A 21712-nucleotide genomic window follows, 5' to 3' on the forward strand; every position below is an offset into this window, starting at 1 on the left:
CCATCAGCCACAGAGGACTGAAGATCTTCCATTGTCTCTAAAATGCAGAAAGCATCAATGACCCCCTGCTGTGATCCATCTTAAGACCTGTGGTGGCTGTTCCTTAGTCCATTTACTTCAGGCTGGAGTCCCAGGTCAGCTGTGTGGCCTTTGGTGTTCCAGCCTCTCTAACTTTCTCTGCTCCCTGGGTCTTAGTTCAGATGCAGGCCGTTGGGATGGGAAAGTGCAGTCTTAGCATGACTCCCTGTTCTGAACCCAGTTACATGTCCCTAGCAGTGGGACAGTATTTTGGGCTCATCTGATCCAACGTTCTTATTTTACAGATGTGGGTAAGGCAGAATGACTTGACCAAGTTTGCTCACTTCATCAAGTTTAGAACTTAGATCTCCTCCCTGCCAGCCTGGTGTTCTTTCCAACCAGGCTTCCCTGCTTGGGCCCGATTGAATGCAAAGCCATTTATTTATGTCTAGATACCAGTAACTTTAGTAAAGGCAAAAATTTTCCATTATGACAATTATAATATGGGTGGAAGAGAGAAGTACAAAGAAGACACTCATTAAACATGAGCATTATTTTTCTCTCCTGTGTTTTCATTTAACCAGGGTTTACTGAGCATTTACTATGTGCTAGACCGCACACTAACTGCTAGAAATAGTGCCCTTTTAAGGATAAGGAGCTTACAGACTTTAGGATTAAAAAAACCAACAAAAAACAAAAACAAAACCAGTAACAAAAGACAATTAAAAGGCAGGCAATAGGATAATAGGCATTGTGGATAATAGGCATTTTGTCTTTAGCCGAGTATGCATTTGAAATAGTTGTTTTTATGTAATGTCACTGCATATTCAATTTAGCTGATTTTTTTAAGACCATTCAAATAAAGAGATTTTGTTTACTGTTGGTTTGATGTCAGTGGAGAGTAGGAAGGAAAGCTAATGTTTAGCAAAAGAGAGGTTATTTCTTTACCTCATCTTGGATAATAGATGTTAAACTCCTGTAGATGAGTTAGGCAGACTCGAGTACCAGCTCTGTGATGTGTCAGCTGTGTCCCTGAGACAATTATATTACCTCTCTGAGCCCTTCAAGCCCTTAAACAGGTCACCTTGTAACAACTGCATGACAGGGCCCTCTTAAAGAGTCATTATGGGGGTGTGTTTAAATGGATATATTGATATGTACGAAGAATCAGTGTGTATGTATGTTTATAAATCTAAACGTAGTTTTCCAACCCACACTAGGTGTCCACTCCATCACAGCCATCATCATGCTGGTCCGTGCCCTGGGACTCACCCTCTGAGCAGTCTTCTCCGGTGTAGCCCTCATTGCAGATGCAGCGGCCTGAGACGCACTGCCCCAAGTTGCTGCAGTCCCTGGGGCAGGAGCGCTGGCCACAATCCAGGCCTGTGAAGCCCTCATGGCAGAGGCACTGGCCATCCTCACAGCGGCCGTGGCCATGACAGTCACTGGGACATCTTTGCTCCTTGCAATCTTTGCCCGTGAATCCTTCATGGCACACGCACTGCCCGTTCACACAGCGACCCTGGCCATGGCAGTCATTCGGACAGGAGAGTTCTGCGCAGTCAGGGCCGGAGAAGCCGTCCTCACAGACGCACTGTCCATCCACACAGCGGCCCCTGTTGCTGCAGTCCCTGGGGCATCGGCGATCCCGGCAGTCTTCCCCTGTGTAGCTGTCATCACAGACGCACATGCCATTCACACAGCGGCCGTGCTGGTGACAGTCATTGGGGCAGCTCATGTCACTGCAGTCATAGCCCTTGAAGCCTTGCTCACATACACATTTTCCCTGGACGCAGCGGCCCCGACTGTGACAGTCGTTGGGGCACCGCAGCTGGCTGCAGTCCTCCCCAGTATAGCCCTCATCACACACACACTGCCCATTGACACAGCGGCCATGGCCACTGCAGCCATTGGGACACTTGAGCTCCCCGCAGTCAGCTCCCGTGAAACCATCATCACATTCACACTGCCCGTCGACACAGTGGCCATGGTTATGACAGTCAGCCGGACACCTCTTCTCACTGCAGTCCACACCGGCAAAGCCCTCATCACACACACACTGCCCCTCCTCGCACCGGCCGTGGCCGTGGCAGGCGTGTGGGCAGGTGAGTTTCCCGCAGTCTTCACCTGTGAAGCCTTCTTCGCAGTAGCAGGTGCCATTGAGGCAGCGGCCCCGGTCGAAGCAGTCGTTGGGACAGATGAGCTCACTGCAGTCCTCGCCCGTGAAGCCCTCATCGCACACGCACTCATTCTCCACGCATCGCCCACGGTTGTAGCAATTGTTGAGACACAGAGGCTTGCTGCAGTCATCGCCTGCAAAGCCATCGTGGCACACACACCAGCCATCTACACACGTGCCATGCTCCTCACTGCAAGGCACCGGGCAGACTTCCCGGCTGCAGTCAGCCCCAGAGTAGCCTTCGAAACAGATGCAGACTCCATTCACACACCTGCCCTGGTCACTGCAGTCGCTGGGGCAAGCCAGCTGGCTGCAGTCCTCACCCGTGAAGCCCTCATCACAGATGCACTGCCCATCAATGCACTGGCCTCGAAGGTGACAGTTGCCTGGACATTCGGGCTCAGAGCAGTTGGGGCCTTTCCAGCCAGATTCGCAGACACAGCCACATCCTTCAGTGCTAAAATTTCCCCGACCGCTGCAGAAGGGCCTGGTGTCCACACGGCCTGCAACAAAAGAAATAAGTTCTCAGCCAGGTTCAGCAGCCACATTTCTTGGTATCTACCCAGGGCACCCAGAATCAAATTCAGCAGAAGGATCGTTGCACCCTCAGGCTCCATGTGTCTTGATAACCAGTTGTTTAGTGTGTGAAATCAGATGAGACTCACATCCACTTACACCAGGTAGGAATTCATAATCTGGACTCCCCGAAATGATAGGCTTGTATGCAAAGACAGTGTGTGATTATGTGTAGGTGTGTGTGCGTGTATTTCTACCCTCAGGGAGTGGATTCTTAGTTTTTGCCACATTTTCAAGAAGTCTTACAAGCCTTGTGATGATTATGAGTCACTGCCTTCTGGAATGCATTATGCTGGGCTATGTTATTTCTTTAGCGCCTCGTCAAGACCAGGCACATAAAAGATGCCCAAGAAATAGTTGTTGAACTGAATATAATTCTGACTTTTTGATTCAATATCTATGCCACATTTGGGGAGGGATTTAGACTATCTGGAGCTCAGTTTTCTTATAGGTGAAGTTGGGTCAACAGCCCACTTCCCTGGGGTATATCTGAGTTAAGTGAACACATTAAGAGCTCACTTTTGTGTCCTTGTAATTTTTTCTGTTTTCTTTTCCAAAGTATTTTTGTGGAAGTTTGGCTCAAGTTGGTATGTGGGTTTATATAACCAAAACATTCTAATTTTCCACAACTAAATTGAGGTAGCTAAAGTGTGGCTTTCTGATTCTCTATGAACACCTTTCAGTTTGCTTCTGTCCCCAGAAAAGGATCTGCCTTTATCTTCTTTTTCTTTCTATCCTGAAGGCTAATTGGAGGTCAATGTGAAGAATGTGGGGTCAAGGTTGACATTACTTCAGCCCCTTGAGGCCTAAATATTGCCTTAGCGCAGTTTGCAGAAGTCACTGGTCTGATCTCCATGAAGCTTAAGGGGAAGAAAGAAAACTCACTTCTATAGTTTCTGAGCTAGAACGTATTCACTCTACATTCTCTGTACCTACAAACAGCTGCATTAATATATTTCATCTCCTTCTTGAAAGCAGGAAGAAAGAAACTTTTTTTAAAAGCTGATTTGTAAAGTGAGAATCTAAATCTGTACTATTTGGTGGGCTGGGCCACATGTGGTTATTAGGCATTGAAACGTGGCTAGTCTGAATTGAGATGTGCTGTAAGTGTAAAATACACATCGGATTCCAAATAGTATAAAATAATGGACTGTATAATATCCATTAATAATTTTTACACTGATTTCAGGCCGAAAAAAAATATTTTGGCTATGTTGAATTAAATAAGAGATGATTAAAGTTATGTTTACCTGTTTCTTTCTCCTTTAACGTGACTACTAGAAAATGTAAGATTACATGTGTCTCATATTTTCATTAGACAGCACTGCTTTAAGCGATCATTTTAAATCACTGCTTAGCATTATTCCTACTGTGTATTCTCATCTGCATTTTTCTAGGGAGTTGACAGAGTGGAAGGTAAACTAGCTTATGTCTAAAGAAAATGTTTTTAAAAATCTCCTAGAAACCTAGAGCCTGTCCTGCAGAGCCGTAGGAGTATTTCACTTAGGGTGGTTTGGTCTACTCTTGAAATAATTGTTGAAGAACATTTTGGTAATTTTTTTCTGAGTGGCAGAAACAGAGACTTTCAGCTCTGATTTGAAGTTGTTGAAACTCCTGTAGTTTTATCAACTTTAGTATTGGAGATAAAGACATAGTTCAAAAGCAGCAAAATTCCTTGAAATGGGATGCACGTGGACACAGGGCATCCATGGGAGAGTATGAGCTCTGGAGACACACAGGTACATGCAAAGCCCCTATCTCTCTCTCTCTCTCTTTTTTTTGAGGTGGAGTTTTGCTCTGTCACCCAGGCTGGAGTGCAATGGTGTGATCTCGGCTCACTGTAAACTCTCCCTCCCGGTTTTGAGTGATTCTCCTGCCTCCGCCTCCTGACTTGCTGGCATTATAGGCATGTACCACCACACCCAGCTAATTTTGTATTTTTAGTAGAGATAAGGCTTCACCATATTGGTCAGGCTAGTCTTCAAATCCTGACCTCAGGTGATCCACCTGCCTTGGTCTCCCAAAGTACTGGGATTACACCAAGCTTGGCTTAAGCCCGTATCTCTTATTACTCTTCCTATCATCTTGTGCCAGTGAGTTAATGCCTTTGAGTTTCATTTCTTTGATCTGCAGATGTCTTATCTTTCCTTATCTAGCCTTTACCTTAAAGTGGCTGCTGGGAGGATTAAATGAGATAATATGACAGTGCCTGTTACACAGAGGTAGCTTAACTCATGATTGTCATCATTATAATAGCTATTACATTGGAACTTTTTCCTAATTTTTATAGGCTCAGCACTATCACAGGCAGCACTGTGTATTTGTAAGAATACTGAGACGTAAGGAACTCAACTCCTTATTGCAGGACCTTCAGGAATCCCATCCTCCTTCTTGGCCTCAGTTTCTCTATTTGTGCAACGAGGTAATGGGGCCACATCAGTACCTATCAGAGTGCTCTCTGGAACAGAAATTTCATGGCATATTCATAGGTTTTGGGGTAGAAAGTGGGTAGATTTCATGGTCAAATACATTTTAGAAACTTATAATTAAGGTGAAATAGGGTTTTTCAAAGCAGGACTTCTTGGAGCCTGAAAACCCCTCTGAGAAACAGTTGTTGCCAGGACTCCTCCAAGCAGGAGAGAGATGGTTACAGTGTCCACATTTATTTGAACATGAAATCTCTTTGTAATGAACACTCTGGGGAGCTAGTTTTCTAGTGAGCCCACTTTGAAAGCAAGCGATGGATGCTGCTATGCTTATTATTTCTCCACATTTGCACAGCGTGGGACTGGGCGGGCTGCCAGCTCATACCTGTGGCGGGCTGGAGACAGCAGCCAGCTCCTGCACTACATTGCTCCCTCAGGGAAGACACCAGGTTCTCCAGCTCCTCCAGTCTGCTCAGCAGCTCCTTAACATCGGGGGCTGCGGCACAGCCACAGGCCCGGCGAGGAATGTTGATGCGATGTGTGAAGACAATCTGGTTTTCCCCATCCACTGTGTGCTCCTGGAAGCTTTCACTGGGCTCTGAAGGTAGGGTCAGGTCTTTCTCCCCACTGGGTGACTCCAGATCCACTGAACACTGAGATCCCACTGGCAGCTTGATGTTGTAGACATGGTTAAACACCACTGGCTGGTTCTCCTCTGGCAGGGTGACATTCACCCCACTCTGTCGCTTGTGCCGGATGACTTTCTTGAGGACTCCGCCTTCAGTAGGGAGGGCAAGCAAAGCAAGAAAGACACCTGCCAACAAGTGAGTCATGGCCCCCATGGTGGAGGTGGGTTTGGCTGGGCGTTGCCGGGGTTCTAGCGTTCTAGGGTGTCCCACTCTCAGCAGAATTTGAGATTTAGAAGCACAGAGTAGACTCCAAATCAGTTGTCCCTGATCTTGAAAGAATTATCTTCTACAAGCAAAGACAAAAAAAATTATGAGTATCTACTATTGAATATATTGAATATCTATAATTCAAGCAAATTTTGATTTTATATCCCTGTATTTGAAGCTTTCCTGATAATCTTTCATTATATACCCTTGTAAGATCATAAAATGGTCTCTAAAAGAACTTTGTCACTTGAAGGAATGATTTCACTCACTATTCAACTTCTGGAAACTTAGGGAGGCAAAAATAGAAAAAGTAAAATATTGGAATAAGACAGACATAGGTTTGTATCTGGCTGTAGCTCTGGTTCCTTGGACAAATTATGTAAGTTTTCTTTCCTTTATTTCACTTTCTATGTAGCGAAGATCATAACCGCTAATGACAGGGTGAAAAGAATGATGTAGAAGTTATTTGTGTATTCATTAGTTCCCTCAATATTTACTACATCCTCTGAATAAATTATAGTGTTATAAAGGCCCTAGTTCCGGTAGATGTTCAGTAACTCCTGCCTCATATTACTGATGCTCAAAACTGACTTTCACACCATCTGCTGGTTGTCTTCTGTCAAGAGGCAGAGGTTAAAATAAAGGACTCCAGGAAGCAAACTGAGTTTTAATCCCAGCCGAACTTCTTACTAGTTATGTGACTGTCAGCATAGCATTCAATCTACTTCTCTGCACCTCCATTTCCCTGCTCCTTGATTTATTTTCAAAACCTTCAAATGTCCAGTTTTTAGAAGAACCTGACAGCATATTCCTGAACTAGTCATTTAAACTGAGGTTCACAGCTCAAGAAAGCATGCCCAAGAGCCTCTTATGTCTCTTCCAATCAATGAGCACTTAGAGGATTTTTACAGAGGTCTGTGGGTGGTAGAAATAAATATAAGACCAAGTATATACCCTCAGGGGACTTACCAATAGAATTAAGAAGAAAAGGGAATTATCCATTCAGTACTTAGAGAGCAAATCAAGAAAGAATGCATAGGATTTGTTTTGTGGTATAGCATATAACCACCTAAAGTTTTTGAAAATAAAAAGGAAATAAAGAGAATGGTGGGGCATAGCTTATGGGAAACGGAGGGTAAAATTTAAGCTGAGCCGTAAATAGTGAGAAGAATTAGATGGAAATAGATTATGGAGGAGAATATGCTACCATGAAGCACTTCTCTCTTTGCCAAGTTATCTTATTCATCTGTCTTAGAGCTATTCACCTGTATGGGCAATCAGGTGGCAGAGAAAAGGGGATTTGTCAGAGGCAGTTGAGAAACTGAGTAAAGACAGGAAGAAATGGTAGTTATAATATTCACTAACACAATGCCAGGGAGGCATGTGAGAATGATCTATACATCATATGAAGTCATTCATGGGTTTCCTTAATTAGGAAATACACCTGAATAAAGTTCAAAAGATAATTGAATAGCTGTTTGTTTTTTGTTGTTGGTTGGTTGTTTTTTGAGATGAAGTCTTGCCCTGTTGCCCAGGCTGAAGCATAATGGCATGATCTCAGGTCACTGCAACCTCTGCCTCCCAGGTTTAAGTGATTCTTTTGCCTCAGTCTCCTGAGTAGCTGGGATTACAAGTGCATGCCGCCATGCCTGGCTAATTCTTGTATTTTTTTTTTTTTTTCAGTAGAGATGGGGTTTCACCGTGTTTCCCAGGCTGGTCCCAAACTCCTGAGCTCAGGCAATCTACCCGCCTCGGCCTCCCAAAGTGCTAGGATTACAGGTGTGAGCCACCATGCCCAGCTGGTATTTGGTTTTTAACACGTCATTTACAAATTGACATTTCCCCGTGCCCATACTATTCTTATACTTGCACATTGTAAGTTAGTTATTATGCCAATTTGCTGTGGTACTTGGATTGCTCAGCCTATAAGAAGGCTTTTAACTTTTTTCCAGAAAGATTTTATCCTAGTAATAGAAGGCATCAGCATGATCCCAAATGACTACCTTCTTCCTCATGACTGAAAGCCTTGCAAAACTTAAGAGAGGAATTGTGGCAGGGAAAACTGAACTAGAATGTACCACATTCTAGTTATATTCTTATTGACACTTTACTAACTACCCTTGTAATATCTACTTAGGGCATCTTCTCCCTAGTTAGACAAAACAAAAACTAACAAACAAACAAAAAAATCAAAGAAACAAAAGCCACCCAACCTTCCTGTGAGTGTGCTTTCTCATTGAAATTAGCTTTTTAATAAAAATGTGTGGGTCTGCAATGTAGGTAATGCCACCGAATGAAGATTATTATAAAAAAGGAGACTTGGCATGTTCTCTTATTTCAAACCATTTGGCTATCTTATTTGTTTACTGGACAAATATTTATTGGTTGCATAGTCTAGTAGAACGGCTGCTCTGACTCTCTTCACCTTCACAAAGTCCTTCTTTCCTACCCCTTTCCCATCGATTCTTAGCTTTTTTTTTAAATTTTTTTTTTGAGAAAGGGCCATGGGCCAAGCTTGAAATGTTTTTGGACTTCTACCCAACACTTTTGTGTGTGTTGCTAAATGACTTAAATTTCCATCTAAAAAGCCATTATAGTTGCCGATTGAGACTCCAAGGCAATGAGTTTAGGGTAATAATGACCAGAGTGTGAGTAGAGTGAGGATTTCTCACTGTATATTTAAGAGATGTGCACTGGCACAACCACATGTTGCATCGTTTGAGAAAAGTGTAGGTTATTCTTGAGCATTGTGTATTTCCTATTGGCTCACGGTGGTCTGAGGGTAGGTGGATGTTTTTGTACCTTGGGAAAGACTTATTATATTTTAAGTGTTGTAGAAAATGGTTAGGCTTTGGAATTAGACATACCTGGTTTCAAATGCCACTCGCTAGCCCTGTAACTTTGGCAAGCTACTTACCCTTTCTAAACCAGGAACTCATTTACAACACAGGAGTCAAAACCTTTCCAGAGAAAATGAAGGATTAGAGACCTGTACATGAAGCACCCAGCAGGGTGTCAAGCCCGTAGTAGGCACTCATTAAACAGTAGTTCCTATTTTGTTGCACTCCTGGGAACAAAACCTAACAAGAGTCTGCGCCAATAGCCTCCTTTTGCTTAAGCCTGAGCTTGACCTCCTAGTTGAATACAGTCCTAAACTCAGCAGCAACTTGGATCTAGATCAAAGAGGAGCTGCAGAAATCACTGGTGGGTGAGGAGATAAATTTACTAGAACTAGAAATATTTATATGAGAGAGGGAAAAATAGGGAGAAAATAATGACCTTTAAGAACGTAAAATATCCTCATGCAGACAACTGGCTATTTTATGTCTCTTTTGTGGATGGACCCAGAAATAATTACTTGAGATTGCAGTTGGAGATATTTAGGTTAGACATGAAGAATCATGTTCTGATAGTAGGACTTTTATAATTTCAGAATGAGCAACTTATTCTACAGAGGCTCTTTAAAAAACACAGGTTATAATCTTTATAGTGATCAGCAATAAAAGGTCTGGAAAATATCTTGTAGGAGGAAGGACTACAGAACTAGCCATGTTTATTTTGTAGTTGAGAAAACCAAGGTTGGGTGGAGCAGGGATGCCATGTCTAAATCCCGGCAAAGCGGGCACTGGCTTGTATACACACACACACACACACACACACACACACACACACACACACACTCTCCCCCATTTATAATACACTTGCTCCAATTATAATATGTAATATAACATAATATTACATATATTACATATGTAAGTGTGTGTATATCTTTCATGGTGATATTTAAGGATCTGGTAAGTCAATGATTGCAAGAAGGGGCATCAGGAAGAGACATAGCCTTTGCATTGGCTCAAAGTACAGATTTTTGGGGTCACATATCAAGGACAAAGCTATTTTCAAGCTAAGTATGTTGTGCTGCTTTTTGCTCTGCCTCAGCGTATGTATCTAATGCAAAACAGTACACACGTATGTCAGACTTTCCTTTCTCTTTTTATCAACATTAATTTTTAGAGTCAAATGAATACCTGTGAATTACGGAATTGTTTTTGTGAGATGTTCTATGTCTCTCCATCCCTGTTAAGGTCTCAAAAGCAAATTAATCTGGTAAAAAAAATCCACAATAAAAACTTCATGAGATAGGAAATTTAAAAAGAGGTAAAACACTTTAAATTGATTGATCTTGAGCTGCTGTGTCCAATATGCCACGTGATTATTGAAATTAATTAAAATTAAATGCAATTAAAAATATCATTCCTCAGTTGTTTTACTCACATTTCAAGTAGTTAAGAGCCCGTGTGGCTAGTGGTAACAATATGAGACAGTGCAGATAAAGAACATTTCTCTCATCTAAAGAAGTTTTATTGAGCAGTACTGGTTTAGAGGATTGCTTGTTTTTATTAAGTCCATGGTATAAAATGAGGTAATGGAGGCTCAAAGAGATCAAGGAGAATCTATAAGAAAGTTTCGATGTTGTTAAGTTTCTTGACTAATGAAAATGGGTGAGTACCTCAGACACAAGTGCCAGAGGATTAGGGAGGAAAAATGACTTCTTTTTAGCAACGAATTCACTTAACTATAGCAAGCATGTGTGTGCATGGTAGTTTCCATACCTTACATGTTTGAACATATTCAGGGGTGAGTGAGAAACAGTCCTTAAGGCTATGGTCCTTTGCAGATCTGAAGAGGTAACTACCCTGTCTCAGATCTGTATCCTCTCTCTCAACCTTGTCCTTAGGTTAAGAAATCTTTTTTTCTTCCTCCCTCTGCACACCTTAGAGCCTCTTAAGAATCTTCTCCCCGTGTCAAACTAAAACCAAGTTGCTACAGGACCCACTCGGGCCATATCTAACATCTCTTTCTGTCTGCTTCAGCCTCTCCTTAGAAGCTAGAGGAACCTTTCAAAGGCAACTCATGACTCCCATTCCTCTGCTGACCCTGCACCGCTTTGCTCCAGAGTTTTGAGGGCACTCAGTCCATGTCTTTCAGCCATCTAAACATTTCCATTAATGAAGCAGCTGCGTGTGGGGGAGTCTTGTCTCTGCAGTAAAATAAACCTGTATTAGAATCTAGTTCTATCACTTTAGCAGTTGCTCCCTGTGGCCGTTCCCTTTCCCCGCCTCATCTCCCTGAGGATATGTATGTCTATCTCATAGTGCTACAGGAGAGTGGGCTGAAATGGGAAGACATATGTTAAGTTACTTGCACAGTTCCTGGCACACAGTAGGGGCTTAATATGTGGTAGCTAATGATAACAGCAGCAAAAATAACAACACTGATCAAATAGAGAATAGATCAGAAAGAAAACCTTGTATCCAGAAGGGATGGGGGAATCAGGAAGATAACATTCATGACTATAACAAGTAACAAGAGAGATTGGCCAACTTCATATCCGTTAATGCTCAAAGTGGAGGGAGGCTATATTCTTTCGAGGGGCCCAAGAAAGACATCTCAGAAAAAGTGGCATTTGAGATAAACTTCAAAGATGAGCAAGATTCTGAAAAATGGTTGGATACAACTCCAGCAGGTAGGTTCAAAGGGAAGCCTACAGCACCCTAGAAAAAAGAAGCACCATGAGAAAAGGCAAGAAAGTTGGAATGTGTGGGTGGTGAGAATTAAGAAGATGACTGTAATAATAGTGGCATCTCCTCGTGGGTGCCTGATACTTGCCAAGGTGGTGTAGCACGCAGGGATTATGGTGAGGTCTTGTTCTACTAGGGTATAAAGTAATGCACAGGAAAGCGGAAAGGGAGAGACCACATGGAGTTGGCGGAAGCCATATTGGGAAGGATATAAAAGATCAACCTGAAGAGCTGGTACTTAACTCAGTAAGCAATGTGGCACCTCTGTAAGCCTAAGTGCCTAACTGCTCACAGTTAGTCATCTGCTGAGAAGATTGGATAGAATATAGGCTTTAATATTTAGTCTTCCATTCTCCGAATACCTGGTGCATTTATGGCCCCAGACCCCTGCAAAAAAAATAAGATGAAAACAATGGTCCTGAAAGCTTTTGGGTGGGGAGGGAAGTGAAGGGTGGGAGAGAGATTAAATGTTAGGCTTTAATCTTATTTCAATTGCCTTGGTATTAAATGTTACCAGTGTTGGATTATTTCTTCAGATTTTGGCATTATAGATTTTTATTTAGAGCATTACTGTGAGATAACAATTGATTTATCAGGTTGGGAAACCAAGGCCAGTATCATGGCAGTCCCAATGGCTTTTTAGCATACAATTTTACACATGAAAATGCCTCTTGGCTTGCTGTCAAGTCTTTCTTTTTTTCTCTTTTGCTAGTAGAGTTGTTTGGTAGCTAACCTTTGGAAGCAGAGGGAATAGAGTAACAGTTATTTTTAGGCACCTCACTGCAGGACAAAGACCATTGCTAGAAGAAGAAATCAACAATCTTTGAATTGTCCTCTCATCACAGCTGGAGAATAAACAATTTCATTTTTAGATAAAGATAAAACTTCCAACTGGCTAGAATCATATTTCAAAGTTAGTTACTCATGACTTCACTTTTAGTAGCTCATGGAGTATATTTATCTTGTTGACTTAAGTATGTACATGAAATATCCTAGGTTTGGGAGGACATGGAGAATTCCTATTGTTTAGAAATGCAGATGAATTTGTTTACACATCATTTTGGCAACCCATGAGGCAGCTTACACCAAATTTTTCTTCTCACTTATAGGCAAAAGAGTTTTATTGTGCATGGTCTGTCAAGCATAGAGTTGCTTACATGGGCCTTCTTAAATGTCCTAGAAATTCCTCACCCTTTGTCCTTCCCAACATCCATAAATTCCTTTTGGAATGTGTCAGGAAGAGAGAGGAGCCAGGAAACAGCCTCAAGTATGGATTTTCTTTTTGTTTGAGGACATCTGATCCCCGTAGTTGAGCGAGTCCTGCACAACCTGTGTCATAAAGGAATTGAGAAAACTCTAACTGCCAAATCAAAGACCTTCCTAACCCTAGGTGTTTGTAGAATTCCAGAACTGAGAAGCAGTTATCCATTTAGGCAGCACCATGGCTTAACTGGTGCCCAGGTAAGATGTTGGGGAGCCAAGAGGAGCAAGAATTTTTAAAATGATTTATTCTTGCATTCAATAAAGATGTGTTGAACAAGTGTAAGAAAAGGCTACATGAGAGCTCAGTAGTGGTGGGGTGTTTCAGAAGCCAGTGATGGATAGGTATTGTCTTTAATGAGCTCACAGTCCAGTATAGAAAGCAGACGTGTAAACAGATACTTGTCAGGAAGAATGATAAATGCTAAAATTGACAAATATCCAAGAAACATCTACGCAATGTTTGAGGATATCCGCTCTAGCATCATGCAAACACTGTTAGATCCTTACCCTGTCACTTGCTATTAATTTGAACTACATGGAATCACCAACTATGTCAGAAATAGTTGAGTAGTAGCAAATTCACAGAGTTTCATCCAGTAGCTGTCTTGGATGTGTAACATTGCCTGCCTGGGCCTTAATTTTCACATCTGTAAAACGGTAACACTAATAACCCCACGAATAAAGTTCTTACAACTGAAAGTGAGAAAAATGAGATTATGCAGGCCAAACACTCAGTAGCTAACACTTAAAAGGAGGGAGACCTTAGCAACTGGCGAGCATTGGCATTATATGATTATCGTGTCTTCTGTCTGGAGACGGCATTTCTAACAGAAGGCTAGTTTCTGAAGGATGAGATCCATAAGACAAACCTGGGAAGCCCTCTCTTTCCCACTGTTGCCTTTTCCATGGAAATGTATAAATCTTAGTGTTTCAGTTTGTCAAGTGGCAGGGACACTCTAAAATTTTTAGGAAAGTGAGGAGGCTGTGGCTACAGCCCTGGTTTTCCTCTTAGCCTATCTACTCTAACTCAGTAGCAAGAAAAGCAAAGGAATTAGCCTGGGGTGGGGCTCTTTTCTGGGAGGTCAGGACCCTGGCCAAGGTTTCTCAGGGGCAGTGCTGCTGCTGGGACGGCTGTCCGTGCTGCTGAGCCAGGGCTTTCTCCAGAACAGACTGCCTGTGGTTTAGTCTTTCAAGACTGTGTTCCTAACGGGAAACATTTGGCCCAGCTTCTCAGTACTTTCCAAAGACACAGACAGACATCAAATTATAGAACCAAAATCACACTTGAGCAGGACTTAGAAGTAACTGTAGAACGTCACTGGATACAGGCACAGCAAGTCTGTGGCACAAAACAATTCCTTCTAGTGTACAGGGCAGACATTGCTAATCGATAACAACACACTTCTGAGGAGCCGCACTTGAGAATCTGAATCATCATTTCAGGCAGCCAGTTAAGTAGTATATAAATGGAAGTAGTGGATCACATGAAACCTATTTGCCATAATTATTAAAGAGACTAACTGAATTGGTGACACTCAGAGACAGTCACCAGCTAATTAGCTAATTAGTAAAACAGATATTAAAATCCAAGGATTTTGCCTTTTGGTCAGGGAATTTGATTAAGATTGATCTCTTCCCCTAGGCCACTGGGAAGCCTGCAAAAAGGAGTGCATATGTACAGCATGGTGATTACAGTTAATAATAACATATTGTATACTTCAAATTTGCTAAGATAGTAGGTGGCTCTTAAGTGTCTTCATCATTCACACATAGAGGTAACTAACTATGTGAAGCAATGGATGTGTTAATTAGCTTGAATCTGGTAATCATATCACAATGTATACATGTATTAAATCATCACATTGTATACCTTAGATGTATAAAATTTTTGTCAATTATACCTCAATAAACTGGGGAAGAAACTTTAAAAAGTGCATATGAAAGTCTTCCAGTAATTCTTAGTCTGTCATTGTAATGATCTCCAGAGAGAAATATTGGTGGTGGGATCCTTGAGAGCATTTGTGTTAAAATATTTTTAGACTTCTTGGCCCTGTTGACTATCTATCTATCTATCTATCTATCTATCTAACCATCCATCCAACTATCTATCTTTTCAGTACATATGTACCAAACCCTGAGTTAAGCATGAATGATTCAACACTAAAGATAACCATGTTCTGTATAATCAAAAAGCTTATAATTTCCTCCCAAAGAGTAAAAAAAAAATGCAACTAATTTCATTTTAGATGGAGTCTCAGTCTGCTGCCCAGGCTGCAGTATGGTGGTATAATCTTGGCTCATTGCAACCTCCTGAGTAGCTGGGATTACAGGTGCCCACCACCATGTGCAGCTAACTTTTGTATTTTTGGTAGAGAGGGGGTTTCATCATGTTGACCAGGCTGGCTTGAACTTCTGAACTCAGGTGATTGGGTTCACAAGTGTGAGCCACCGCACCCAACTGCAATTGATTTTAACTCCATGTGTAGTGAATTTAATATTTGTGATATTCTTAAGTGCCACTGCAGGTTGGGAACATGGTACACAATCCCAAGCCAATAGCAAGAGTATAAATGCTAACATTAACATTCTTTGAAGGGCGAATTGCTGTTTCCTTACTGTGGACTGCCCAATGTGCTGGGTACTTTGGAAAAGAGGCCAAGCAAGGAGTTATTTTTTGTTCCTAGAGATCTCAGAAACTAGAAGATCATATACAAGCAAGGCCTAGTATAAATGCCAGCCTGAATGAGATAATTGTGGAAGTGTCTTTTTGCACTGGGAAGTTCATGGAGGGCTTCCTAGAAAAGGAGAGACTTACGATCACCAATCACCAAATATTGGTTGAAGAGGCCTTGGAAGATCACGAAGTTGACATAATAATAATAATTAGGAAGAAGTTGACATCATCATCATCACAAGTAATACAGCTATCATTAACTATAATTTATTGTGTTGATTTTGCCAGAGCCTGTGCTTAGTTAGCATTTTAACTCTCCAACTTCAAATTCACATACAATTATGAGATAGTATGTGTGCCCTCATTTTGTAGCTGAAGAAACTGAGACACAGAATCTTTACATGGTTTGTGCAAGTTCAGACATTATTAAGTTACGGAGTCAGGATTTGAACCAAAGCCCATCTGAGTCCGAAGTCAGGGCTTTGAACCATGATTTTACACAACCTTTTGTGTTGGAGGGCTAGGGAAAGGAGCTATGAGTCAAGACCAGCCCCAGTCTCTGACTATGTAGCTTCCCAACACCTGGCTCAAAGGAGAATACTATCAATTCCCCAGAATTATGCCATTAAGATACCAGACAGCCTGTGGCTGCTGTGGAGATGAAGCAAGCTGACAGATACATTTGGGGTGCTGCCATTTCTCAGTAATCATTGAGAGAGGGTTCCAGATGCCTTGAAGGCTTCTAGAAGCCTTTTGCCATCTCTGAGTGAATAAATCTACCAGTTCTTCAAGGTGTTCCGTAAAAACATCTACTACTGAAAGTTTTATCAGGTAACTTCAGCCTAAATTTATCTTTTTCTCTTCTGAATTGTCTGGGGAATTGATGTGATATTTTTCAATCATCATTTTAAAAAGACTTGGAATAGCTTTATTTTGCATGTGTAACTCCATCTCTTAGGAAATTAGCGAATTCTATCTTGTATTTATATTAGGCTGTAAACACTTTGCATATAGTTATTCTGCATGCACTTAAACTGTATGTAGACTGTAAGCTCTATGAGGGCAGGGATATATCTGAGACATTCATCTCTGAATAAATACAAAACAGTTTATCTAGAACATAGTAGATGCACAGTATATTTATATTAAATAAAATGAAGCTGAATGTATTTCTTGGTTTGAACTTACACATAGTAGGTTCTTATATTGTAGAATGAATGAATGAGCAAATACTCTTATTTTATTGACGACCCTAATGTAATTGATTCTCCTGTAATCTCTTCTAAAGTAAGATATATCAAGGAATTCATCACAACCTCAGTTCTGAAATTAGTTCATTTTTATTCATTCAGTTATTTTGTGAGTACTTACTATGTTCCAGACACCACACTAAGTGCAGAGGGTACAAAAGTGACAAAGACAGACCTAGCTCCTTCCCATAAGATTCTAGACATCAACTCAAGGGCTTTTTAGAGCTCAGTGCTTTCTACTTGAGACAAGATTTCTTTATGATCAAGTAAACTCCTTTGGCAAAAGGTGGACTTAACCAGGCCTAGGACACACTCAGCATGAAAATTTGGTTTTGGTGTGAAGGAAGAATCCTGGGTTATTACTTAGTAACCTTTTCAATTTCATTGCAGTGTTTGTCATTTTGTTGTATTGTTAAATCTAGGTCTCCCTTCATAGTTTGAAATTTTGACCTTCATTACTTATTTTTAAGTTACCAGATATTTGGCCTTTTATGAGGCCATACAATAGGAAGTGCAATAAATTGAAGATCTGGAGGAGAAGCTCTGAGATCCACTTCTGCCAAGCAGTTCTGACTAACAGGGTCATTGTGTGACCTTGGGCAAGTCACATTCACTCTTAAGACCTCAGTTTCTCTTGTAAAATAAGCAGTTGCGAATGGTTTCCAATCATAAGATCCCTTTGGTTCTAGTGATCTGTGGTCCATTGCTACTTTCGTAATATTTTTGTTAAACTTAATTTTGAATTTTACTTTAGACCCAGATTGAGTGGCCAACATTAAGTACAAAACCCTCCAAATATTGTTTCTGTCCGTAGTTCGGCTTAACCATTGGTGAAGCACGACTTCCTCCTTCCTGCTCCTTGAACAGAGGTTTCATTACCAACCAAATTAAATCCACAAATCTTAATCCATAAAAATACTTCCATCCAGACATAATAATGAGATTCATATTTGTGGTTTAGTATACCTAAGAAATGCTCACATGAAATATGACTAGATCCATTGATACATTCAGACCACAAACTGCCCTGGTGTGGTCTGGTTTCAATTTTTGAAATAAAACTGCAGAGCACTTACTTTCTCTCTTCTATTCCTTGCCTAGATTAAATAAATAAATAAATAAATAAATAAATAAATAAATAAAAAGTAGTTCTGACCAAGTGGCAACAATATAGATTTCTGTAAAATTCTGAAAAAAATTGTTTCAAAATAGATTTGAATTCATTTCCCAATGGAACAATGGCCTTCTTCTATTTTGGCCTTCATGCAGTATTTTAAGAAATCTAGTTGGCTCTTTCACAAGCATTGGAAAGTGGGTTCTCAAAGTCAGGAGCCAAGGTTAAGAAAGGAAGAGATTAATCCAGGAAGAACTGGTTACAGACAGACTTGCAACACGATCCTAAATAAGAGAACTTCTGAATAGGGCTCTGTGAAATGGTGGCCTTTGTGAAACTGTTATCAGCCACCCAATGTCAGAAATTTAGTCCTGAAAGACTCTGGAAAATTTTAAGAAGGCATTGTGATGGCAGAGACACGGGCATTGCCTTTAGAGTCAGGAAGACTTTGGATCAAATTCTACTTACCTGTTGGGGAGCCTTGGCTAACGTCCTATACCTTTTGAATTGTGGCTTATTCAAGTATAAAATCTTTCCAGGGTTGTTTGAGGCAGTGAATGGGACAACAAAGCTACAAGTGCCTGACATATTAATAATAAATGTTACCCAAATGTTAGTATATCTTCTCCTTTTTTCCCTTTTCCTTCTTGTCTCCCTTTATTAGGGAGCTCCAGGACATTGGGCATATTAAAAAAAATAAAAGAATAATAGTGTAGAGGTGGTTCAAGCACTGGCTAAGAAGTAGAATTGGTTTGGAGTCACTATTATGTTTCGACTCAAAGAGCTGACATAGCTACCTGGAACTGCTTTGAGAAAGATTCTGTGGCCATGGCTAGTTTTTCGGGAAAAGGTGCTGTGATGGATTAGCAATATCCATCATGGGTACAGGAGTGAGAGTGTTGACACATACACCAAATATTTGGCATAGCAAAACTAGACAGCTCTGGAAATCTTTTCCGATCCAATGTGCTAATATTCAAATGAATGGAATCCTGCTTGAGTGGAGTTTGCATCAGAGGGAGCCAGATGGAGCCACTGACAATTACAAAATCCTGTATAAATCAAGTTCAATAAAGTCAGACACATTTTGATAGAATATGACTCGTGAAACAAAAATACGTCTGTAGGACTGGAAGCAGGAAACCGGACTCTCAGGGAAAATTAAGACTACTCCAGTAATTAATTTGTGTGACCCCAGGCAAAGCAAACATACTTTCACGGCCTATTTTACCTTTCCCAAAATGGGACCATCTAAATGTTACAATAATAATGCACACTAATTGAACATTTCATCTGTGTCAGACACTGCTTTTTGTGTTTTCTGTGGATTATCTCATTGATAACCAAGACCTCCGAGGTAGTTGTCTTTATTTTCCACAGTTTATAGATAAGCAAATGGAGGCCCACACAGCCCAAGATCACATAGCTAGAAAGGGGCAGCAGAAATTTAAATCAGGTGAACTGATTCACGTGTTTTAATTATGTTAAAGAGTGGTTTGCATGACAAAGGTTGGGGTTCAGAAAAACTACTGGCAATGAAATATCTTTACGATGTACAGACAGGATATGAAAAACTGCAGAAGAACCTGAAAAATAGAAATATGTACAATTCCCTTGACTTGGCTTTATCTTAGCTGGGTAACTTTAAACAGGATTTTCTAATGTGTATTCTACAACATGTTGATAGGTATATACTAACATGAGGGAAAAAGATTTCCTAATTAAACAGGCTTGGAAAATATTATTTTAAACCAAATATGATTTTAAGCCAAACAAATTACATAACTTTCTTTACTTCAGGGTTTTCCAGGGTCTTTTAATAGGCTCATGCTCGTTGACAATCTCCAAAATGGGGACAGTTTATACAGTGTTTCCCAAATCTTGATTATTCTGTTTATAGTGCGTCACAGGAATAGGTTTGATGGCATACGATGGGGGAAGGGCTGATACAGAACAAATCCTAGACTCTTTCTCCTCTCATTTCTTTTTGTATTAGAAAGGAGTAGTCATATAGCTAACTATGACCTGTCTGGGATAAAATGTGGAGACCCATGTTAAAGGATCTTGAGAAATTTAAACAGAGTGAGGAAAGTAAGTTAACATTTATGCCATGCCTGGCACTTTACAAATGCTTTTTAATCATGTTACCAAATGTAGGAATTAGGGGTCATTATTTGTATTTTACTGGTAAGAGAACTGAAGGCTTAAGAAGGTTAAGTAAGTGGCCCAGACAGTAATTATTTGAATCAGAATTAAGAACAGCCTCATAATTCCAAACTCTATGCTCTTTCCGCTATATCAAGTTACCTCTGAAGCAAGACTCATTGTTCAATTTAAAGAATTAGTATTTATATGATCACTATCGGAGAGAAACCCAATATCATTAATATAAATAGAGTTGTTGAATTTCCAAAATGGAGCAAGGTGTGATGGTGTTAGGGAACTGGGGTGCACATAACTATTTTATTTACAGTTGTGAACTTGAGGGGAGGGCATAAGGCTAAACGGACTATAGCATCTCTGTCTCAGGCAAATCTTTAAAGTCCCTGGAGAACAGCTTGTTCTCCTTGAATCTGGCCTGGAGAGAAGGTTAATAAGTGAGAAGAAGATACAGTGAGAAGTAGCAGACGGGGGAGCTAGAAATCTACCATTTCTGGAAAACTGGGCTTCAGACTATGTACTATCTAAAAAAAGTGTGTTTTCCAAGAAATCAATCAAGGCAGGAAGGAATTTCAGAGGGGCTGGAAATTACCACTTTCAGTTTTGAAAGCGTGGGCTTGCATGAACAAACAACTTATTTGTAAAGTAAGGAAAGGAGGGAAAATTCCTTCTAAATAGGATCATTTAATTCAGCATATGGCAGGAAATTCAAGAAATTTAGCCAGAAAGAAATACAAGTCAGAGGAAGGCAGAGGCAAATGAAGATGAATCATATAAATGAATAACTTTTAATCACTCTTCTGAACTTCTTTTAGGTATAGAATTTAGCCTTATGTTTTTGGAGGAGAGGCTTATTAGATACACTTTTTTATTCTGCTTCAATCTCTTTATATGCATAAGTATGATAACATCCACCTTGTTAGGTTAAGGTGACTGGAAAATAAGTATAAAAATTCAATAGGTTGACTGGAAAATATCAGTAAACGTTTCCTTAAATGACCAGATAGGAAATGTACTGAGTTTGGCAGTCAGATAATTTCAGTCACAACTATTCAACTCTGCTATTGTAGAGACGGCAGCTATAGATAACACACAGGTGAGCATGGCTGTGTTCAAGTGAAACTTTATTTATCAAAATAGGCTGCCACCTTATGGTTTGCGAACCTTTGCTGGAATATAGTAGTTATTCAATAAATGACAGCTTCTATGATAAAACCAAATACAGATTGAATGGTAAGGAAACTAACATTTTGTTGAGTGCTTATTATATACATGTTTCATGCCAAATCTTACACTAAATGCTTTTTATACATGCTATCATTTATCATGTCATTTGTTACAACAACCTGGTGAGTTAGGTACTATTATGTTTATTTGAAAATTAATGTGAGACTCAGGGAGGTTCCATGACTGGCTTAAGAGGCAGAGCCAGCTTTTGAATCCTGATTTATTTGTGGCTCTAAAATGTGTGCTTTCAACTACATTGAGCTACACTGGGCTGGCTCCTCAAGCAATTTTATTCAGTTCAGTTAAGGTAAAAACTTAAATTTTTACTGCTGCATGAGGAAAGAGATCAG

At 40.5% G+C, this 21712-nt stretch overlaps 1 protein-coding gene across 13 annotated transcripts in view; it reads right to left on the reverse strand.

Annotated features, from left to right (window-relative positions):
• The window catches only part of TNC (tenascin C), a 93470-nt gene that overhangs the window by 61214 nt on the left and 10544 nt on the right, over positions 1 to 21712 (reverse strand). For all 13 annotated transcript variants that reach the window (XM_032251423.1, XM_032251421.1, XM_032251422.1 and 10 more), the window contains exons 2-3: positions 5585 to 6174; positions 1291 to 2700 (exon numbers count right to left, since the gene is read on the reverse strand). In XM_032251423.1, coding sequence (XP_032107314.1) covers positions 1291 to 2700; positions 5585 to 6041 — 1867 coding nt within the window. In that variant the 5' untranslated portion in view covers positions 6042 to 6174. The remainder of the gene's footprint in view (positions 1 to 1290; positions 2701 to 5584; positions 6175 to 21712) is intronic.

Source organism: Sapajus apella, unplaced genomic scaffold, assembly GCF_009761245.1.
Source record: "Sapajus apella isolate SASKATOON/1434 unplaced genomic scaffold, GSC_monkey_1.0 scaffold76, whole genome shotgun sequence".
Classification (NCBI taxonomy): domain Eukaryota; kingdom Metazoa; phylum Chordata; class Mammalia; order Primates; family Cebidae; genus Sapajus; species Sapajus apella.